The sequence below is a fragment of the Cavia porcellus genome, unplaced genomic scaffold (genome assembly GCF_034190915.1).
Source record: "Cavia porcellus strain 051 isolate PalLab524CR breed Dunkin Hartley unplaced genomic scaffold, mCavPor4.1 scaffold_4, whole genome shotgun sequence".
Taxonomy (NCBI): Eukaryota; Metazoa; Chordata; class Mammalia; order Rodentia; family Caviidae; genus Cavia; species Cavia porcellus.
The window spans coordinates 69,305,956-69,324,655 of NW_026947487.1; the positions used below are offsets into that span (position 1 = coordinate 69,305,956).

The following is an 18,700-nucleotide window of genomic DNA, read 5'->3' on the forward strand; positions in this document are numbered from 1 at the left end:
GGCATCGCTCTTTCCCAGGCTGTGGTTGAAAGATCAGGCTGGCCCAGGGCAGCAGAGGACGTCTGGGTCCTTGCATCTGGGCCACAGGGTGGTTTCCTCGGGCAGGCACTGTGCATCCAGCCAAGTGGCCCTGACATTGGGTGTCAGTTTCTTGGTCCTTCCTTTGGAGAGCAGGCTTCTTTGAGTGTGCCCCAAATACTAAGAGTATATAAGGCAGAAATTGGAGGTTTAAGGCAAAACGAGGCCTGTGCTTGTGGTCTTGTGGCTTGAGGTTAAGGAGATTCTTTGGATGCGTTAGCATGATGATGGTGTGCATAGCTACCAAGAACCGCAGGCCCCTTTTCCACTTTCTCAGCTTTCTTAGTCCTCATGAGTCAGGCATCGGCTGACTGACTTCCTCCACCTGCCAGTTTCTTTTCCTCAAAAGATTGGCGTGACTCTCCAGGAAGTCCAAAGTCCGCTGAGGGCTTCTGAGTTTCATGGTTCCTCTGGGTATGGATGCCAGTGAAAGACAAGTGACTGAAAGATACGGTGAATATTTAAAGATAATATATAAATAAAAAAAAATAACTACGTCTGATTACAGAAAAAGACACATGGCCAAGAATAATAGGATAAATGTATATGGAGCAAGGGGGGAGTATTTGGGGTACCTGGAGATTAATGGTCGTGTGTCTTTTACTGTAACATACTTCTGTTTAAACATTAACTGAATTTGTGATCACCCGGATTGATCAATTGTTTACAACAGTTTATTTCAAATAAAAATGTTACAGTATTCTATGTCCTCATTCATCCCCCCCCCCCCCACTGGATCAGGCACTTTTGTGACTTCTGGCTGTTCCCCAAATCCAAATGGCCACAAAAGGCACATTTTCTGAAGATTCAGAACTCAGAGATAGCCAGGACAGTGCAAATAAACACACTCATGAAAGCAGACCTTCAGAACTGCTTCAGAAAGTGGTAAGAATGATGGGATGTATGTGTTCAAAGTGAGGGGAGTACTCAGAGTAGGATTGATGGCAGTGTCTTTAATAAAATTAGAAGCAAAGTTTAAACATGTACCATGTTAAGTATAAAGTCCAGGTAAACAACAAATATTTCAGAGTATGTGTAATATTTTTGTTCACTTTAGGTTATCAATTGTTAACATCCACCTAGATTTACTTCTGATATACTTTTAAAAAATTATTTGAGTGTAAGTTTCAGGTACTACAACACTTTACCCCTGAATCCTTCCGTATGCATCTCTACATTTAAAGCACTTTTGCCAGGGGTGGTGGTGCAGGTACCTGTAATCTCAGCTCTCCAGGAGGCTGAGGCAGGAGAAATGCAATTTCAGTCCCAGCCTGGGTGACTCAGCAACTTAGTGAGACCTTGTTTTGAAAGGCTGAGGATGTAGCTGAGTATGAAGACCCTGGTTTCAGTTCCAAGTTAAGAAAGAAAGCAAGCCCAGGCCTATATCTATCTATATCTATATCTATATCTATATCTATATCTATATCTATATCTATATCATCTATATCTATACCTGTCTCTGTATCTGTATCTGTATCTATATCTATCTTTGTTGCTTATGAAGTTCAGATTTAACTAGGTATTTTGTTTCATAGCTTGGGAAAGCATATGCCGTATTTCCTTATCTATGAACTGGGAGTTCTTTTCGTGCATATTTTTTATGTTGTTTTATTCTGTGGTACTGTGACTGTGATAGAAAGAGAAAGGCCAGGAATCCTTAGCTTGCAGGGTCCACTTTAGGCTCAGAGATACCAACCATAGAAGCCCCAGCACAGCCCCAGCCAGGCAGCCACACACACTGCAGCTGGCCTCGGAGCTGAAAAGCAAGATAAAACTAAAGAAGTGACTCTGAATGAAATGTCGATGGCTGTATTCACAGCTGTCCTCTCCCTGACTCCCTGTGTGTTTGCTGTGTGTGGCGGTGCCCAGCCTCCCATCTGTCCTGGACTTCACAGCTGGTCCTTCACCAGTGTGCAACCGTGGGAGGAGGAAAAGAAGAGACCCCTCTGTTAAAGTGGGGATTGGCATGGAATAGAGGGGCCTGGAGAGTCTGGGTGGCATGGACTCAGCTAAGGGTCCAAGGTGGAGAACTGCACCACGAGATGGAGGACACACCTCAGGGAATAATGGCTGGCATCGTGGCCATCTGTGGAGGGCTTTTCATTGTTAACAGTGTTTTCATTTGCTTTGTTTAGTTAAGGAGTCAGATCTGCTAAATGTTCCGTTGTACCCCTAAAGTTGCAGGGACAAGCCAAGTCAGACTGTTGAGAGCGGGCTCACCTCCCCTGTCCTGTGATAGGTCTGCCTGCCTCCGCCTGGACACCTGTCCGGCCTTGACGCCAGCTGTCTAAGAGCTGAGCGAAACCGAGAGGCTCCCATCAGCCCACGGCACCTGGGCTCTTGGGGTCTGTTTCTTTCCTCTGTTTCATTTTTCTTTTAGTGCTGGGGATTGAACCCAGGAGCACTGTACCACTGAGTTAGATCCCGAGCCATTTTTATTTTTATTTTGAGACAAAACCACTAAGTTGTCCAGGCCGGCCTCAAACTTGCCATCCACCCACCTGCCTCAGCCTCCCAAGTACAAGCATTACAGGTGTGCACTGCCACGCTCAGGCTTTTCTGTTCCCTTGGCTTGCTTGCTTGCTTGCTTTAAACAAAGTGATTTTCTTTAACAAAGGTGATCTCAAATCCTTTGTCCTAAAATCCTGTCCGGGCTCTGAGCTTGGCAGCACAGGGAGGCTGGCTGGGCCACGTGGTTTCTGATCGCTCCGATCCCTCGCTGCCTGCTCTGTTCTTCTGCCTTGTCACCTTCTCCCTGTGAAAGACAAGCGCTCTTCCCCACCTCCTGGGACTCCCGGGGGTGTCCCCGGGGCGCTGTCCCCGGACTGCGGAAGGCCCTGCCCCCGCAGGAATCCCGGGGCTCCTGCTCACCAGTCGGGTTTGGTTTCTCTTTGACTCTGCCCAGCGTGGCGCCACCTGCCGGAGGTGAGCGGAACAGGAAGCGGCTTTCGGAGGCTGTGCGGGTGGGGGAGGCGCTGGCTAGGCTGGCGTGGGGGTTACGCAAGACCTGGCCGAGCCGGCGTCTCAGGACCTGTTCAGGATGTCCAGTAATTATAATCTTCAGGTTGGGTTGAGCGGCTCCTAGGGATGGGGCCGAAGGGGGAAAAAATCGTATCACTCCCAGGAGGAGTGGCTGAAATAGAGCCAACTCAGCAAATGTGAACCCCTGAAAAAGGAGTCTTCAGACGTGGGCCTCTCTTCCAGCCTGATATGTTCAGTGTAGGCTAAAATAAGAAGGAAATAGGGGTGTAGCTTGATGGCAGCACTTCCCTCCCTGAAGGTCTTGAGTCCAGCACCAGCAAGGGGGCAGGGCATGGTGGGGAGGGGTATTGGAAATAACCAGAAGCTTGGAGAGGAAAAATGAGTTAGAAATTATAGCTGTATAGTTAGGAATTACGGTAGCACATGCCTGTAATCCTTGTGCTCAGAGACTGATGTAGAAGGATCACAGTAAGTTTAAGGTCAGCCTATACAATGTAGCAAAAGCCTATCTCAAAAATATTTAGTAATTCATAGAATAGAAAGCAGTCAGTGTAATTAGGAAGAATACATGGAAATAAGCAACACACTTAAGCATCTACTGTTAATTGAAAAAGTCAGATGATGTCCAACATTCTGTGTGTGGACCAGGCCAGCAAATGAGCTGCAAATGTGAAAACCCCGAGGTGGTAGAATAGAGACACAGTCAGGATTTTAACGTTTAAATCACTCTCAAAGTCCCTACATACTATGTCTCTGCAAGGCATGGTGGCACGTTCTCATGATCCCAGCACTCAGAAGGCTGAGGCAGGAGGATCCTCATGAGTTCAAGGCCAGGCTGAACTATAAAGTGAGTCCCTGTTTCAACAAAAAGATGTCTGAGCCTCCGCACTGGGTATCTAATAGCTGTGGTTAGAACTGTGAGGTCTCTTATTCTTTTTGCATTGTTTGTGATTTTTCTTCAAAAAAAAGTGCTACTCTAAGCAGAAGGCATAATTATTCTCATTTTTTTATTTTTAAGTGAACATTAGATTCTATAAAATGTTATTGATGGGCCCTAGGGAGGGAGAAGGGGCAGAAATGAGTGAGACCTAATAAATTCATCATGACTTTGTTCTTTTGGAATAGAGGCAGGGCCGCAGGACTACAGTCAACCTGCCCTGCCCACCCAGTCACACTGAGTTTTCTTTGGTTTTTCCTGACCATCATCATGGTGTGTGGAGGATTTTGCTGTATGAAAGGATTAGACAGGTCATGCTTTTTGTTAAACGAACCTCAGAATTGTGAGCTTTGAGAAAACCAGCAAGCGCTGTTCAACCTAGCTCACCCCTAGGTTTGTGTGGCCTGCTTTGACTGGACTGTAGAGGTGAATGTGTAGCAGGCATCACTTTTTGTGTTGTTATTTTTGTTTGGTTTGTTGTTTGAAACAAGGCCTCATTGCAAGGCTAGTTCAAGGCTAGTCTTGAACTCACTATGGAGCTCAGGCTGGCCTTTAAAATCATAGTGATCATCCTACCTCAGCCTCCTGATGGGCTGGGCTCCTTAATGAAACAAGAAATAACAAGATAAAAACTGTCCTTGAGGTCCTTCGCTGACCCCATTGATATAGGACCTCCAAATGATATAGGGGAAATGTTACAACTTCCAACCTGGTAGGTATCTGATGCACCAAGTTTGTTTCCCCCCCAGATTCTGAGGAACCATTGGGATTCAGAGTAGGAAATTAAATTATTGAGAGACATCTCTTGAGAGAGCAGGAGAGGACCCAGAAAGTGGGTTGCCATGGATCCAGTTTATAGGGGAGGCTTAATAGAAAAAAATCTGGGCTGGGGATGTAGCTCAGCAGTGCAGTGACTTCCTGGCAAGCACAAGGCCCTGGGTTTGATTCCTGGCACCAAAAATAAAACAAGAACAACAACAACAATAAAAGAACAAATTCAAGAGGTAGGAACAAGATTATCAACTAATGGGATTATAGATAAAGATGCTTAGGTAATATTAACCTGATAACATCAAGGGCATATAGACCACTTCATTAACCTTGCTCTATAATCTGTAGTCAGAGTCTTAGCCTTAGCTTTAGAGCCAGTGGGTAGAAGAGGATGGTCCATTCCTAATGAGATATGGGAATCTCAAAAGGGTGATACTGCTAACCTCAAGCTCCAGTCTATCCCTTAAGGAAGTGTGTAAATCTGGCCATTGTGACTCTGATCTTCAGAGGTGTCTCCAGCCACTATGCTGATGTGCTCTCATCTTCAGCACTGACTCCCACAAGGATCTGGCCCTGCCTGCCTGCCTGCCTACAGTGTTTTTCCCTAACTTAGCTGTCTATAATACGATTCCCTCCTCTGAAGAGTCACCCCAACTGCGTGAGGGTGCAAGGGGCAAAGGCTGTTCTGGCCACTACCAGCTGAAGAGGATTACAGCTGTGATGGACAGTCAGAGACACTCCGCAGGGCGTCTGTCTAAAGGCCCTCAAGCCAGGGGTCCTTGTCTTGGGTAGATGTACAGCTTTACCTCTGGAGGAGATCAGGCCAAGAAAACAACAAGTATGCATGGGCCAAATAATAAGATCAACAATGTAATTGTGAATATAGTTAACAAAGGTTCCCACCAGCAGAAGCCAGTAATAGCTTTTCATAAAGAAGATAAGGAAAGAATCCAGGAAATTCAGAGTTCGACATGGCATTAGCTTTTTAATATCTTGAACAGCCATTGAGAGAAGAAGGATCACAACATTCAGCTTTTACAGTTGTACAAGTATCACCCTGTGCTGCTGTCAGAATGCTGTCACCCTGTGCCATCCAGTCCTGGAGAGTGGCTTGCCTCACAGTTTCACTTCACTCAGGAGAGAGTGACGAGCTGTGGTGTCATTTAAGTTCTGCTGAGTATAGTTAGTTAAGGCCTCCGTGTGTTTAATGGCACTGTGACCAAGCCCATTTCTCCAACATCTGTGAGCAAAGTCTGTGGAAACCACTGTGTAAGTCCTTTCCTGTTACATCAAGGTGACTGAACAAATACTTTTCCAGTAAGTGCCTTGCCCTAGGCATTCCAGGTGCTCTAGAGAGTTTCAAAGAAAACAACAAAAACTCTCCTCTTTTTGTAGAGAAATATCTGCTTTGGGAAGCCAACAGTTACCCTCACACACTGACACACCAAATAGGTGCATTTTCTGTTGCATTTTAGGTTGCTCAACTCACCTGCTTCAGGATAATTCCTAATAAGGAAGGTTTTTAAAAGATTTTATTCCTTTATGTTTGTGATATATATTAATTATGTTCATTCTGGGGATCAGTTATGAAATGTGTTCTACACTGAGCATGTTTTCCTCGAGCGATTCCAAGATGTTGTGGGGTTCAGAGGAAGGGACGGTGCTTCCCGTTCAAGATTACCCAAGGAGTTTATGGGAGATGGGAAATTAGTGCCCTGACCTTTTCTGGAAATTCATGAACAAGAAAGAGATGCTTATTTTAATGCAATCACATGGTTTTTTTTTTTTTTTTTTTTCATGTCTCTTTGACACAGGGTCTCACTATTCAGTTCAGGCTGGCCTTCAACTCATGTTATAGACCAGATTGGTCTCAAACTCACAACAATCCTCTTGCCTCAGCCTCCCAAGTGCTGGGATTACAGGCCTGTGCAACCATGCCTGGCTTCCAATGACTTTTTAAATGTCCATGGGTCCTCAGAATCCTCTAAAAGATGAAGCAATGATTATTTACATATTAGGTCTCAATGCACTATTTGTGGATAGTTTAGCTTTATGTTGCTGAGCTGTTCTTAGACTCCACTGTGTAAATGGTGTAACTATTGAGTGTGTGTATTCCATTTTATTAAAATGTTGCCAGTAGAAGTGGGATGGGAAAGAGGAGGAAAGCAGCTCTGAGACCTGGCCCAGACTAAGTAGGGAGAGGCTTTCACCTTTCAGACTTCCAAGTACATCCTGTCAGCCCGGAGGGATTTTCCAGTTCTGCAATTTTCTTGCACTCTGAGTATAAAACTTTTTGTCTCTCAGATACCTGAGGCTTCTGTTTAGGCAGGAAGATAAGGGATCACCATGGTCTTATCTGGATAAAACGTTTACTGTAGCCTCCTGCCCGCAGGGCCTGGAGCACTAGGTGTGCAGAGAGGAGGGCATCTTGCCAGGTAGATTACTGGTCTACCCTGGAGGAATCCAAGGGGCTTCCCAGATTGTCTTTAAAAATCGTTCCATGTCGTCAAGCTGACATTGGCTCATTCAGTCTTCACTGATACAGTAAAGGCCAAGTATATTTCAGCAATGTAGTCTGGTCAGAAATCTGGCAGGTGAGCTGACACACACCAGCTCTGTGGGAAAGTGAATCCGCTCCACTCCAATTGTTTACATGCATTTATTCCATAGTCACCTTTATTGTCCTGTGAATATTCTTGAATGTTTTCTATTTAGAAATAGAGCTATTAAGCTTCTTTGTTTTTTTTTTTTTTTTTGTACTGAGGATCGAACTCGAAACCCGTTGCTTGACAGACAGGTGCTGAGCTATATCCCCGGCCTCCTCTATTAAGTTTCTTGAAACATTGCTGTTCGGTTGGAGGCCTAAGCTACTCAACCTTGATGTCCTGTTGTAATCAATTTTCCTGGTTCTTGGTGGCCTATCGGGTCCTGACCTAGATCCATGATCTCCCAAATGAGTGTATGGCAGAGGCTTAAATAAAATGCAACAAGTGTTATGATTTTAGGGCTCCAGGAGGGTCAAAACCCTTTAGCTGAGCTCAAGACTCTGAGGGCTAAGACAAAGACTTCTCTGGACCACCCACTTTTATTAGGTCCAACAACAAAGGGCGGGGAAACTGAGGAAAGTTCAGGCAATGAGCAGGACCTTGGGAGTCACTTCAAGGACATCTCTCAGCAATGAATCATGTCAATTCAGTAGAACTGTCTTATGAAGACATGGTAGAAGTGAGACTGTAGGAATAATTCCTGCAGCTGTAGTTTCTATCTACTTAATGCTTAATTGATGTTTGAGCCAACTGTCTGAAGCTGTGGCCTTGTCTTGCCCTTTGAGGTATCTCTGGCCTCACAGGCCATTACAGGCCTCAGCCAGGACCAGTGATTCATGGAGGTTCACTTACATGAATCAGCTCCCATCGCCAAGCAAGGGGCCTAGGAGTAGGACAGATTCACAAATAAACATAGAAAGCCAGTTAGTTCATTTTAAATCCTGCTCTGAGCCGCTTTGTAGTGGTCTCCAGCAGTGGCCTGAGCAGATTTCACCTGGTCTTCCCAGTAGCCTTCACTTGACTTGAGGCTACGTGCAGATGAAGTCTTAGCTTTAGAGACAACAGAGTGCTCTGTAGGACAGGACAGCTGGCCCAGTGAGAGACAGCCAGTTACTCCAGAGCACAGAAAGGAACAGGCCCCTTGTCTCCAGTCTTCACATTTTCCCACACTTCCTGCCCTTGGGGAATTCTCGCAGCCTGATGGTGGATCTGTAGACCCATTTTCCTTTCTTGATTTTTTTCTCAAAAGCCCTTCTCAATATTAATTTTTTTACTCACTATTTTAAAAGTTAGAAAGTACAGAATCTCATCAGGTTGGACAAAAAGTGACCTAAATTCCTAACACTAATGACACACTAATAATTCTAACTATTTGAGAGCTGAGGCAGGAAAATCAGAGTTCAAGACCAGCCTTAGCAACACTGTCTCAAAACAAAAAATAAAAAGAGTACTGCAATAAATAAATTTCCCAGTACTGGAAGTGAGTCCCTGTTCATGTTTGGGGTTTGCCTTTGGTCTGTGTTTTTATTCTTCTTATGCCTGCAACAATTTCTACTTTGAAAATATAAATTTTTTTCCCCATTAGCAGATTAAGGAATGTTAGAACTACTGGTTACTAGGATTCTGCGTATTAATTTTGGGCCTTGTGTTTGTCAGGCTTTTGCTGCAGTGCTGGCCAACAAACAGCTCCTGACATTCAGTGGCTTACATTGGTGCTTCACTCCAGATGTGTAAGATTGGGAGGCAGGGTGTGTCTTAGGCTGAGTACAGACGGCTTGAATAGCTCAAGCAAACTGGACCTGCGGCAGGAGAAATAAGCACCATTATTCTGAACCAAATATGAGCAGTCATGGACCACAAACGCTGATTCAGTCTCTCCTGAGTGACATGCTCCACTGTGTACATTATGTGGACTTTTCCAGTCACAGAACAATCGACACATTGTCCAGTTATGCTGTGAGAGCACCAGGTGGGCAGGTGTTTTCTATGCATGTTAGGTTTGGTTCTCAGTACTGAAAAAAAAATAAGGGAAAGTCATGAGACAGGCCAGACACAACAGTCGAAGTAAACTGTTGTTGAAGGACCTGAGATACAGCCCAAGATAATTTTGCCTCCCAACCTACAACATTCCATCTCTGCACAACTGCAGCCCTCTAGTCAGCCAAGGTCAGGCAGTCTGTAGGTCCGTCATCAGATGCCACATGTTTAGAGAGTGCTGTCCTCAGTGTGCTGCTGGCCTCCAGGGTGGCTCCAGGTGGGTGCATTTCCCCAGCGAAGGTGTTGGCTCTGGAAGCTGACAGAGGCTGCTGGGCACCAAGGCAGCAGCATCCCTGCAGCTCCCACAGCCTCCTGCCACCGCATCTCTACCCTTGGCCATACTGGAGGCAGCAGGGTGAGGCCAGGGAGAGAGGATTCATTGTCTCGAAGTTCTGGATGCTAGGAGTCTGAGATCACGTGTTGATAATGTGAAATAAAAAAATATAGGAGGCCATTGTTCCAGACTAAGCTCTTGCACAAGGCCCTAAGAAGCCAGAATAAGAATCAACAGTGTCCTCATAGTAATGCTTCGGGCTCAGCAGGCACCTCAGCACCTGTCTGGTAAGTGCAGGGTTGTGAGTTTGATCCCCATACCAAAAACAAACCAACCAAACAATCATAGTAATGCTTCATCAAATATTAACTGAATAGGGCTGAGCTTTAGCTCAGCAACTCAAGGGCTCACCCTTTAAGAGTAAGGTCATGACTTCAATCCCCATTACCAAAAAACCAAACCAAACAAAAATCATCATACCTAATACCATTGGAATGCAAAAGCATCATTAGAGATAATTATGAAATATTGACTAAATGATCTGACCTGAGAAATGAGAGGGAGCCAGATTTCCCAAACAGGCCAAGCCAGTTTCCAGTTCCTGTCATGTGCTTTAAATGAAGTTTTATCTACTATTTGTGTGTGTGTGTGTCAGGCAGGGAGCAATAGGAGTAGTTTTGGGGACAGATCTGTAGTCTAGCCCAGCCTTGAACTCACCAGTTAGACAGGCACCACTGTGCCTGGTTGTTTTGGGTCTCTGAAGCTCTAGGAACTAAACCCAGTTCATGCTAAGCTACATCCCCACCCCACCCCTTTGGAGACAGTCTGATTAACGTCTAGGCTGGCCTCAGATTTCTAGTCCTCCTGCCTCAGTCTCCCAAGCAGCAGGACTGCAGGCATGTTGGCATGTATTGTGCCTGGCTCAACTATGCTTTAATCTTTACACACACACAGAAAACCTGAAGCACACTAACATTAAGCAGTTGTTTTCCTGTTTTGTACCGTCTCTGTGCACAAGGAAAATAATTTTGAAATATCAATGTACTTTTTTGTTCTCCTGAAGAGTCCTTTGCTATCTAGAAAATCAGCCTCGAAGCCAGATGTGGTGACGCACACCTGTAATCCCAGCACTTGGTAGGCTGTGGCAGGAAGATCACTGCGAATTTGAGGTCAGCCAGGGTTACATAGTGAGTTCAAGGCCAGCCTGCACTACATAGCAGTACCCTGTCTCAAAGAAACAAACTAACAAAACAAAAACAAACAAACAAAACCCCAAACTCTGCTCAGCTCTTTGGAACACTTACTCTGTTTTATGGCAAAGCTAATTAAAATCTTCTGTTGGCTCCATTTTTGGCCTGTAGGTGGCCGTCTTCTTCCTGTGTTTTCAAATGATCCACATCTACATACTTTTTCCTCCTCCTCTGTCTTCCTTCTTTCTCTTTTTTTGGTACTGAGGATTAAGCCCAGGGCCTTCACACTGAGCTACATTTCCATTCCTTTTTAATTATTATTTTTTGGTACCCGGGATCGAACTCACGACCTAGCGCTTGCCAGGCAGGCACTTATGCTGCTGAGCTAAATCCCCAGCCCTCCTTTTTAATTTTTTATTCCGAGACAGGGTCACTAAATTGCCAGTATGGGCCTGAACTTCAGATCCTCCTGCCTCAGCCTTCCAGAGGGCTAGGATTCCAGGCACAGACCACTCTGCCCAGCTTCAGCGTGATCTTCAAACATAACGCAGTCAGTCGGGCATTTAGTTCTGGCAGCACCATGTTCCCAGCCCGGAGTGACTTCTGCACCCTGCCTTTATTATGAACTCCCACTTACAGACCTGTGGCTCAGCAGGCCCGCTGGTGTAAGACAGCCCTGAGCTCAGAGCCGGTGACGTCCTTCCTTTGCCCTGTTCAAAGCCCACTGCCCTATATCTCTAAGTCTCCTCTCGGTTTCCCTCCTAGAACGTGGTGTTGCGGAACGGCACCGAGGTCTTTCATTCCTGGGAGAGTCCGCCGCTGCCCGTGTACACCCAGTTCTACTTCTTCAACGTCACCAACCCGGAGGAGATCCTCCGCGGGGAGCGCCCTCTGCTGGAGGAAGTGGGGCCCTACACCTACAGGTGAGTCCCTGTGTGCGCCTGCCAGGTCTGTGTGGGCAGCTGGAGGTGCTGGAGCTAAAGCAGGGGCTGGGCCGCGACATGTGTGACAGCCCTGCCGAGGGCAGAGGGCTGGGCCGCAGCTTCCCCCCCGGAGAAGGACCGGCTGTGTTGATGAAGCCACGAAAAGCTATTCCCATGCTGGCCTTTCAAGGTCACCCCTTGATACTCTAGTGATGCTGTACCCTCTTAGGGCCTGCCCCTTTCCCTCCCTCACATACTTTTAAACCAGCTCCTGGAATTCACTGTTTGTGAGATCCCTTTCCGTTTCTTCTCCACTGCTGTCTAACCCCATCATGCTGGGTGCCAGAGGCAACCAAAGAAGGAAGAGGCAGGCCTTAGATTTGGAGAGGAAGGCAAGGTGCTCTAAACGCTAGTTCAGGCTGGCCTTGAACTCTTGGTGATCATCCTGTCTCAGCCTCCTGGGTGCTGAGTCTATAGGCCTGAGCTGCTACACCCATTTCTAAGCGATTGTTAAAGAGGTGAGCTGAGGAGGCCTCTGGGACCTTCAGGCCAGAGCATTTTACTGTTGCTGACCTCCCTGTGCAGTGACTGTCAGGGAGGGGGAGTGTCAGGGGCCTTGTGTCTGTCCCTCCTGAGTTGCTCTCTGGCTCCAGCGTGTGTGGCTGCTTCTGCGTGGCTGCTGGAGTCTCGTTTCCCATGAAAGCTTGGGGCCCTGAACCCTTTTCCAAATGTTGAGTGGGTGCAGCCCGGCGGCCTTTTTTGCTGGCACACACAGGAGTTGGGGGTTCAGGGGCAAGCTCGGCTCCCTCCATACAGACCCAAGCTCAGACTCCTGGAGGATGAACCAGTACACTGTTTTTCCTAAGAGCTGCCTGCACCCCATGGCATAGTGGCCACAGCAGGGGTTTCTGGAGAGTCACCGTAGAGTGAACACGCTGCCTGTGTCAGGATCATCAATAGTGGATCCAGGGCACTCCAGAGTCACCGCCGAGGGCCTCACATTTGTCCCACGCCAGCTAGGACATTCACTAACACACTGGTCTGGTTTGAACCCGTACTCAGCACCCTGGCGACCCCTGAATCCACACCCAGCTCCTGTGGCCCCACATCACTCACAGAGCAGCTGGAGACTTCGAAGGCTCTCACCAGTCCAGGGCAGCTTGGGCTTCTACAGCGAGCTCCAGATCGACGTGAGGCTCTACCTGGTGCCTTGACTTGTGGGAGCACCCACACAGCACTAGCTGTGCATACCCGGAGTCGGCCCTCTGCCTGCTCAGCAGCAAGGCCCAAAGGTCTGCTGACTTGCATCCTGTGCCTGGGATGTCCATGAGACAACACCCAGTGCCCTGTGCCCTCACCTGCCTGCTGAAATCTCCTCATGCTAGTCCTGGGCGCACCTGGGTCTCCTGAGGTGCTCAAGGTGACTGGAGCCTCCACTTGGTGCCTGGAGCTGCTCTCGTGGTCCCCAGAATAAACATCAGGTACCAGTGCAGAATGCGGGTGTCCCATCAGCAAGAATCCACACCACCAGTGCCCGCACCTTTTCTGGGCTCCAGCTAGGACAGTTGCCACAAACAAGGGTTTACGGCGAGGGGTCTTCTTGAACTGAGAAACCTCCACACAAGTCCCAGACTAAGAGGGGTGAAAAGGTTTGTGACTTCAAAGGTGGAAGACTGCACCCGGAAGAGAACACTTCTGCAAATACATAGGGACTTTAATCTTTTCCCTTTCCTTCCATTTATCCCAATTTTTTTTTCTTTGCTTCCCTACTGGTATGTATTTGACTTCTACTTTTGGTGGAGTTTGAAATCGTATCGCCATTCTCTTGTTCTCCTCTTTTTAAAATGTTCATTTATTTACTTGAATAAGACCTGCTTTTCTTCTCTCCTTTCTTGCTATCTGTCTTTCAAGTTGTTCCCTTAGTACTTTTTTCTTTTGCACTAGTTCAGTCTCTGCTCTCTGTTATTTATCTTTTTTCTACTTGTTTTTTCTGTTATTATCTAGTACTACCGATTCCCCTTTACTCCTTAATAGGACCTTTTACATCCGTCTTACCACCTTCTTCACATCTTCCATTGCTTAATTTTCATAGTTTTTGTTTTTTATCATTTAACCCTTATGAATTTGTAGGTAGTTTACTGTGGCTTACTATGGCTGAATATTGCTCTATAGAGAAAGGGGGCAAAACTGCTTTGAATAGATATTTACGGTTTATCATGATCTGATTTATCTTAGAATTTGTTCTATAACCATAGATCTTTTTTTTTTTTTTTTTTTTTTTGTCTTTTTCATTTTTACCGGTACTGGGGATCGAACTCACGGCCGCCTGCTTGCAAGGCAGGTGCTTATGCCGCTGAGCTAAATCCCCAGACCCCAACCATAGATCTTTTAACTAGGCTTAAAAGTAGCAAAGAGGTAGTTATTACAGTTTGTCATTATCCAGTTCATGCTTGATGCTTTTGCTATTGCTGATTGTACTGCTTTAGCCAAGGTGACATAGTTGTCCTCATTGTCAATTGGTTTTCCTGGTATGCCAATACCTGGATTGTCTGGGGGTCATAAATAATACTACCATCTATTATCAAAGAACTGGGTACTAGATCAAGGCTGTAAATTTTCCTTTCTCATAAACAGAGGTGACAGGATCCTGGGGTAGACCAAAGGCCAAAAGCTAGCCACACCTAGAGGACATCTCTGAAAAGTAGTCATTCTGTAAAGAGCTCCCCATGATATCAGTAAGGTTACCTACCATAAGCCACTGCAAGCCTCGACACAGAAAACAAATCAGCAGTGGCAAAAGAAAATGCGTGTGTGGTTGCTGACTGACTCATCAGTCGTAAGTCAGTGCCATTCTGGGGTTGAGGTGAAATTCTTGGCCCCTGTCTCAAGTGCCCCAGCTCTGCCTTTCGAGCCTGGTGACCCATTTCAAATCCACCTTTGCAGCCTCCTGGCTCTCTGGGCCTTGGTTCCTTATCTATGAAATTGGGACACAAATATAAGTTCTGTTGCATAACTCATGATCAAAGATAGCTAAGGGTATGCTATTACTGTTAGTCATAGAGGATTTATTTAATCTATTTAAGCTAAGTCAACACTCAGAATTATAAAAGAAATGTAAATTTTTTTTAAAAATAGGGCTACTCAGCCTCTGTACTGTGCTACAGCCCTAGCCTTTTTAAAATTTTTATTTTGAGACAGTGTCTCAAAAGTTGCCTAGGCTGGCTCAACTCCCAAAGTCCTGGTGCTAGTGTATATAAATAAACTTTACTTTAAGAAAGCACTTTTATGTATTTCTCTCTCTGTGTGTGTGTGTGTGTGTGTGTGTGTGTGTGTGTGTGTGTACATATGTGTGTATGAGACAGGGGTCTGGCTACAGTGCCTCAAACTCCTCTCCTCAAGTTCAACCTCCCTCCCACCTCAGCCTACTCAGGAGCTGACACTAGAGGTACATAAATTCTTACTGGGTCTTTTTTTTAGCAGGGGAGGAGAAGGGGGAAGGACCAGGGATTGAACTCATGACCTCACACTTGCCAGGCAGGTGCTTGTGCCGCTGAGTTAAATCCCCAGCCACGAGTCCTCTTTCTTAAAAGCAACTTTATATATTTAAAGTAAACTTTTTAGTGAAGCATGGTAGATTACAAGCCTGTAATGCTAACACTCTAGGAGGCCAAGATAGGAGAATCGTAAGTCCAAGCCCAGCCTGGGCAGTTTAGCAAGACTCTACTGTAACAGGAATTGGTTAAACAGGAGTTAAAATTCTATTAGGCAGTAAGGATAGCAGCTCCCACATGGAGTCAGAAACCCCAGAATTGAGTCTTCTAAGTCACAATGCTCTCGAGATCTTACAGAAAACACCTGCCAGGTGTCCTTCAGCTGCCTGGGCTTCCCCAGGGCATGATCAGGCAGTGCTCAAGGACACATGGGCCCTGCTGGCACTGTCTGAACACTGAATAGACTGGACCCTAAAAAATATGTGGCCTTCTAAAGAAAGGGTGGAGATTACATTGTTTACACAGCAGCCCAAGCTCGCTATTAGACTCTTAAAAACTCCTGAAGGCGCCTTGCTAGGTAACTTGCCCAGAACTCCATCCTGGCAAGTAGGAGCTTTACTTCCTCACCTTTGTATCTTTTACTTTTTGCCTTTCTATCTTTTAAGTGAACTTGCTCGGGCTCTACCTCTTTTGTCTGCCTTTTCATTCTTTGTCCCTGTGAGACATGACCAAGGCACCGTGGTATTGCAAATGGGTGTTCACCCAGCACTCCAAGAGGAGGTGGGTCAAGGCTATACTTTCCGACACTGTTTACTTCCACTCTGACTTTCTGCTCAAAACCGTACTGGGACCTGTTATAGTTTGTGTTCTGATGGCTCCCAAGCCTCACGCAATCATGGACAAGGCTGAGTCTGGTGTTCGTGACTGGTTTGTTGTCTGGGCTGGGATTGGTGGTGTCAGTGCTGCCCCTGCCCAGGGGTGGAGCCAGCATGCAGTGCAAGGGCCGGAAGAAACTGTGTCTCTCTTGCTCTTGCCTGGATTGTGCTTTGCTGTTTGGGGTGGCCATGAACGGCTGCTTCAGCCATTGCCATCCTGCCTTGGAGAAACTTCCAAAACTAAGAAATAAACCTTCCCTTGCTTCACTTTGGGTATCAGGTATTTCAACAATGAAGAAAAAGTAACTAAGGACCCTATTGACCAATTACAAGTGATAAACCAGAGTCAGAAAAAATAAGAGAGTAGTGAGCAGCAATTCAGCTCCTCTGAGATCTGAAATACAGACACTGGAAAATAACAGCTTGGGGAAGGGTAAAAGAGAAGTAGATTCCCTGGAATCAAGAAAGGTCTGACTGGAAAATTAGAAGCTACAGAGAAATCGAAGACACCCAGCACAACATAAAGGAAAAAGACAGTCTGTACCTTCTCCTTGGTCCTTCTTGCAGCTCATGGGAGGAAACCAAACTACATTATAAAGATGAAACAAATGCTGGGGACCTTAGGGACACTCGCGGAGAAATGTGGTGGCAGAATGGACCAGCAGTTGCTGTGATTTAGTGAGACAGAAGGAACAATGGGAGTCCTTTGATAAGCAGCAGCTGGTGAGTGGCTCTGTCCGTGTCTCTTCTCTGCCATGTCCCTGGAAAGGGTGATTGATCAGATACCATTCTGGGGAACTGTTTGTTTGAACTCAGGTCTCAAAACAGCTTCAGGACAGCTTCACTTTAGGGCTCACAATATTTTACTCTCCCAGAGACTGGGTGAGAGACAATCACACAAGACAACTGCAGTCAGAGAACACACTAGAAAGTAACCCACTGAGTGGTTTGAGATTGAGACCCAGGGCCTACATAACAAGACCCTGTCTCAAAAAAAGTTAAAAAATTGTATTGAAAGTATGAACAGCAGACACGAATGCCCAGAAAAATATGCCTTCAAAAGCCAACTACTCCACCACACTGGACTTTCTTTAGACCACGTACTAGCCCATAAAGCTTGGATAAGTAAATGCAAATCAATCAAAATTCCATCCCATGTATATTATCAGATCATTGTGGAATGAAACTAGATATGAGTGATGAAAGGAACCACAGAAACTATGCAAACACCTGAAAATTAAACAATACCCCCTTGGATAATCAGTAGGTTATAGAAGAAAGGAAGAAATTAGTTCCCAGAATCAACACACACAAATCAATAAATGTAATACACTACATTAATAGAAGCAAAGACAAAGACACATGATCATCTCAATAGACATAGAAAAAGATTTTGAGAAAATCTTAACATTCATTCTTGATAAAAGCTGTGAAGAAAAAAAACTGAAGAAAATAGGTACAGAAGATCTTTATTTCTACTTGATAATAACCATCATGACAAATCAATGATCAATATCTTATTAATCGAAGAGAAGGTGAAAGCTTTCTGTCCAATATCAGATAGAAGATGGATGTCCAGTATTACCACTGTTGTTCATCGTAGTTCTCAAAATGTTAACCAAACCAATCGGGAAAAAAAGACATAAAAGGGACTTATATAGGAAAAAAGTTAAATTGTCATTTATGGATGACATGCTCCTTGCACAGAAGACACCAAAAGCTCCACCAAAAGACTCTCAAAATAACCAAACTCAGAGGCATAGCAGGATACAAAATCAACGCACAAAATCGGTAGCATTCCTGTACACCAGTAATAAACTCACAAGAGAGAAATTAGGGAAACAATACTTTCCACAATAGCATCAAAAAATAAAATGCTTAGGAAATAACCAAGGAAGTGAGAAACCTCTACAATTATGTCTGCAGTATTCTAAAAAAGGGAATTGAAGACATCAGAAAATAAAATGCTGTCTCTTGCTTCTGGATAGGCAGAATCAATATAGTCAAATTGGCCATACTTCCAAAATTTATACAGATTTAGCATAATCCCACTCAAACTACCAGCAGCATTCCTCACAGAATTGGAGAGAATATTTCTAAAATTCATATGGGTCCAGAAGAGACCTAGAATAGCAAAAGCAATTCTGGGCATCAAGGGCAAGGCAGGAGACATCACAATCCTTGACTTCAAGTTATACTGCAAAGCTACTGTGATAAAATCAGCATGATATTGGAAAAAACAACAAGAGTTGTGGATCAGTGGAACAGAATGCAGGATGTAGGGAAAACACCAGGCACACTCAGCTACCTTATTTTTGACTTTCTTGGCTGGAGGAAAGCTAGCCTCTTTAACAATAGTGCCAAGGAAACTGGCCCATACACATGCTGAAGACAACTGAGATCGGTGTCTCTCCCCATGCTCTGATGAAAATCAAAATTGATGGGAGATCTACATATTAAAGTTGAAACTATCTGCTGAAAGACAAAGGTAAACTCTTGAAGACAGACAAAAACTTTATGAACAAAACCCTGCACAAGAAATAATACTAAGAATCAAAAAATGGAATCACAGCAGATTAAAAGGCTCTGCACTGCA

At 45.3% G+C, this 18,700-nt stretch overlaps 1 protein-coding gene across 1 annotated transcript in view; it reads left to right on the plus strand.

Moving 5' to 3' along the window:
• Scarb2 (scavenger receptor class B member 2) overlaps positions 1–18,700 on the plus strand; it is a 69,920-nt gene that overhangs the window by 11,606 nt on the left and 39,614 nt on the right. The window contains exon 2 of the mRNA XM_063247242.1: positions 11,581–11,738. Coding sequence (XP_063103312.1) covers positions 11,581–11,738 — 158 coding nt within the window. The remainder of the gene's footprint in view (positions 1–11,580; positions 11,739–18,700) is intronic.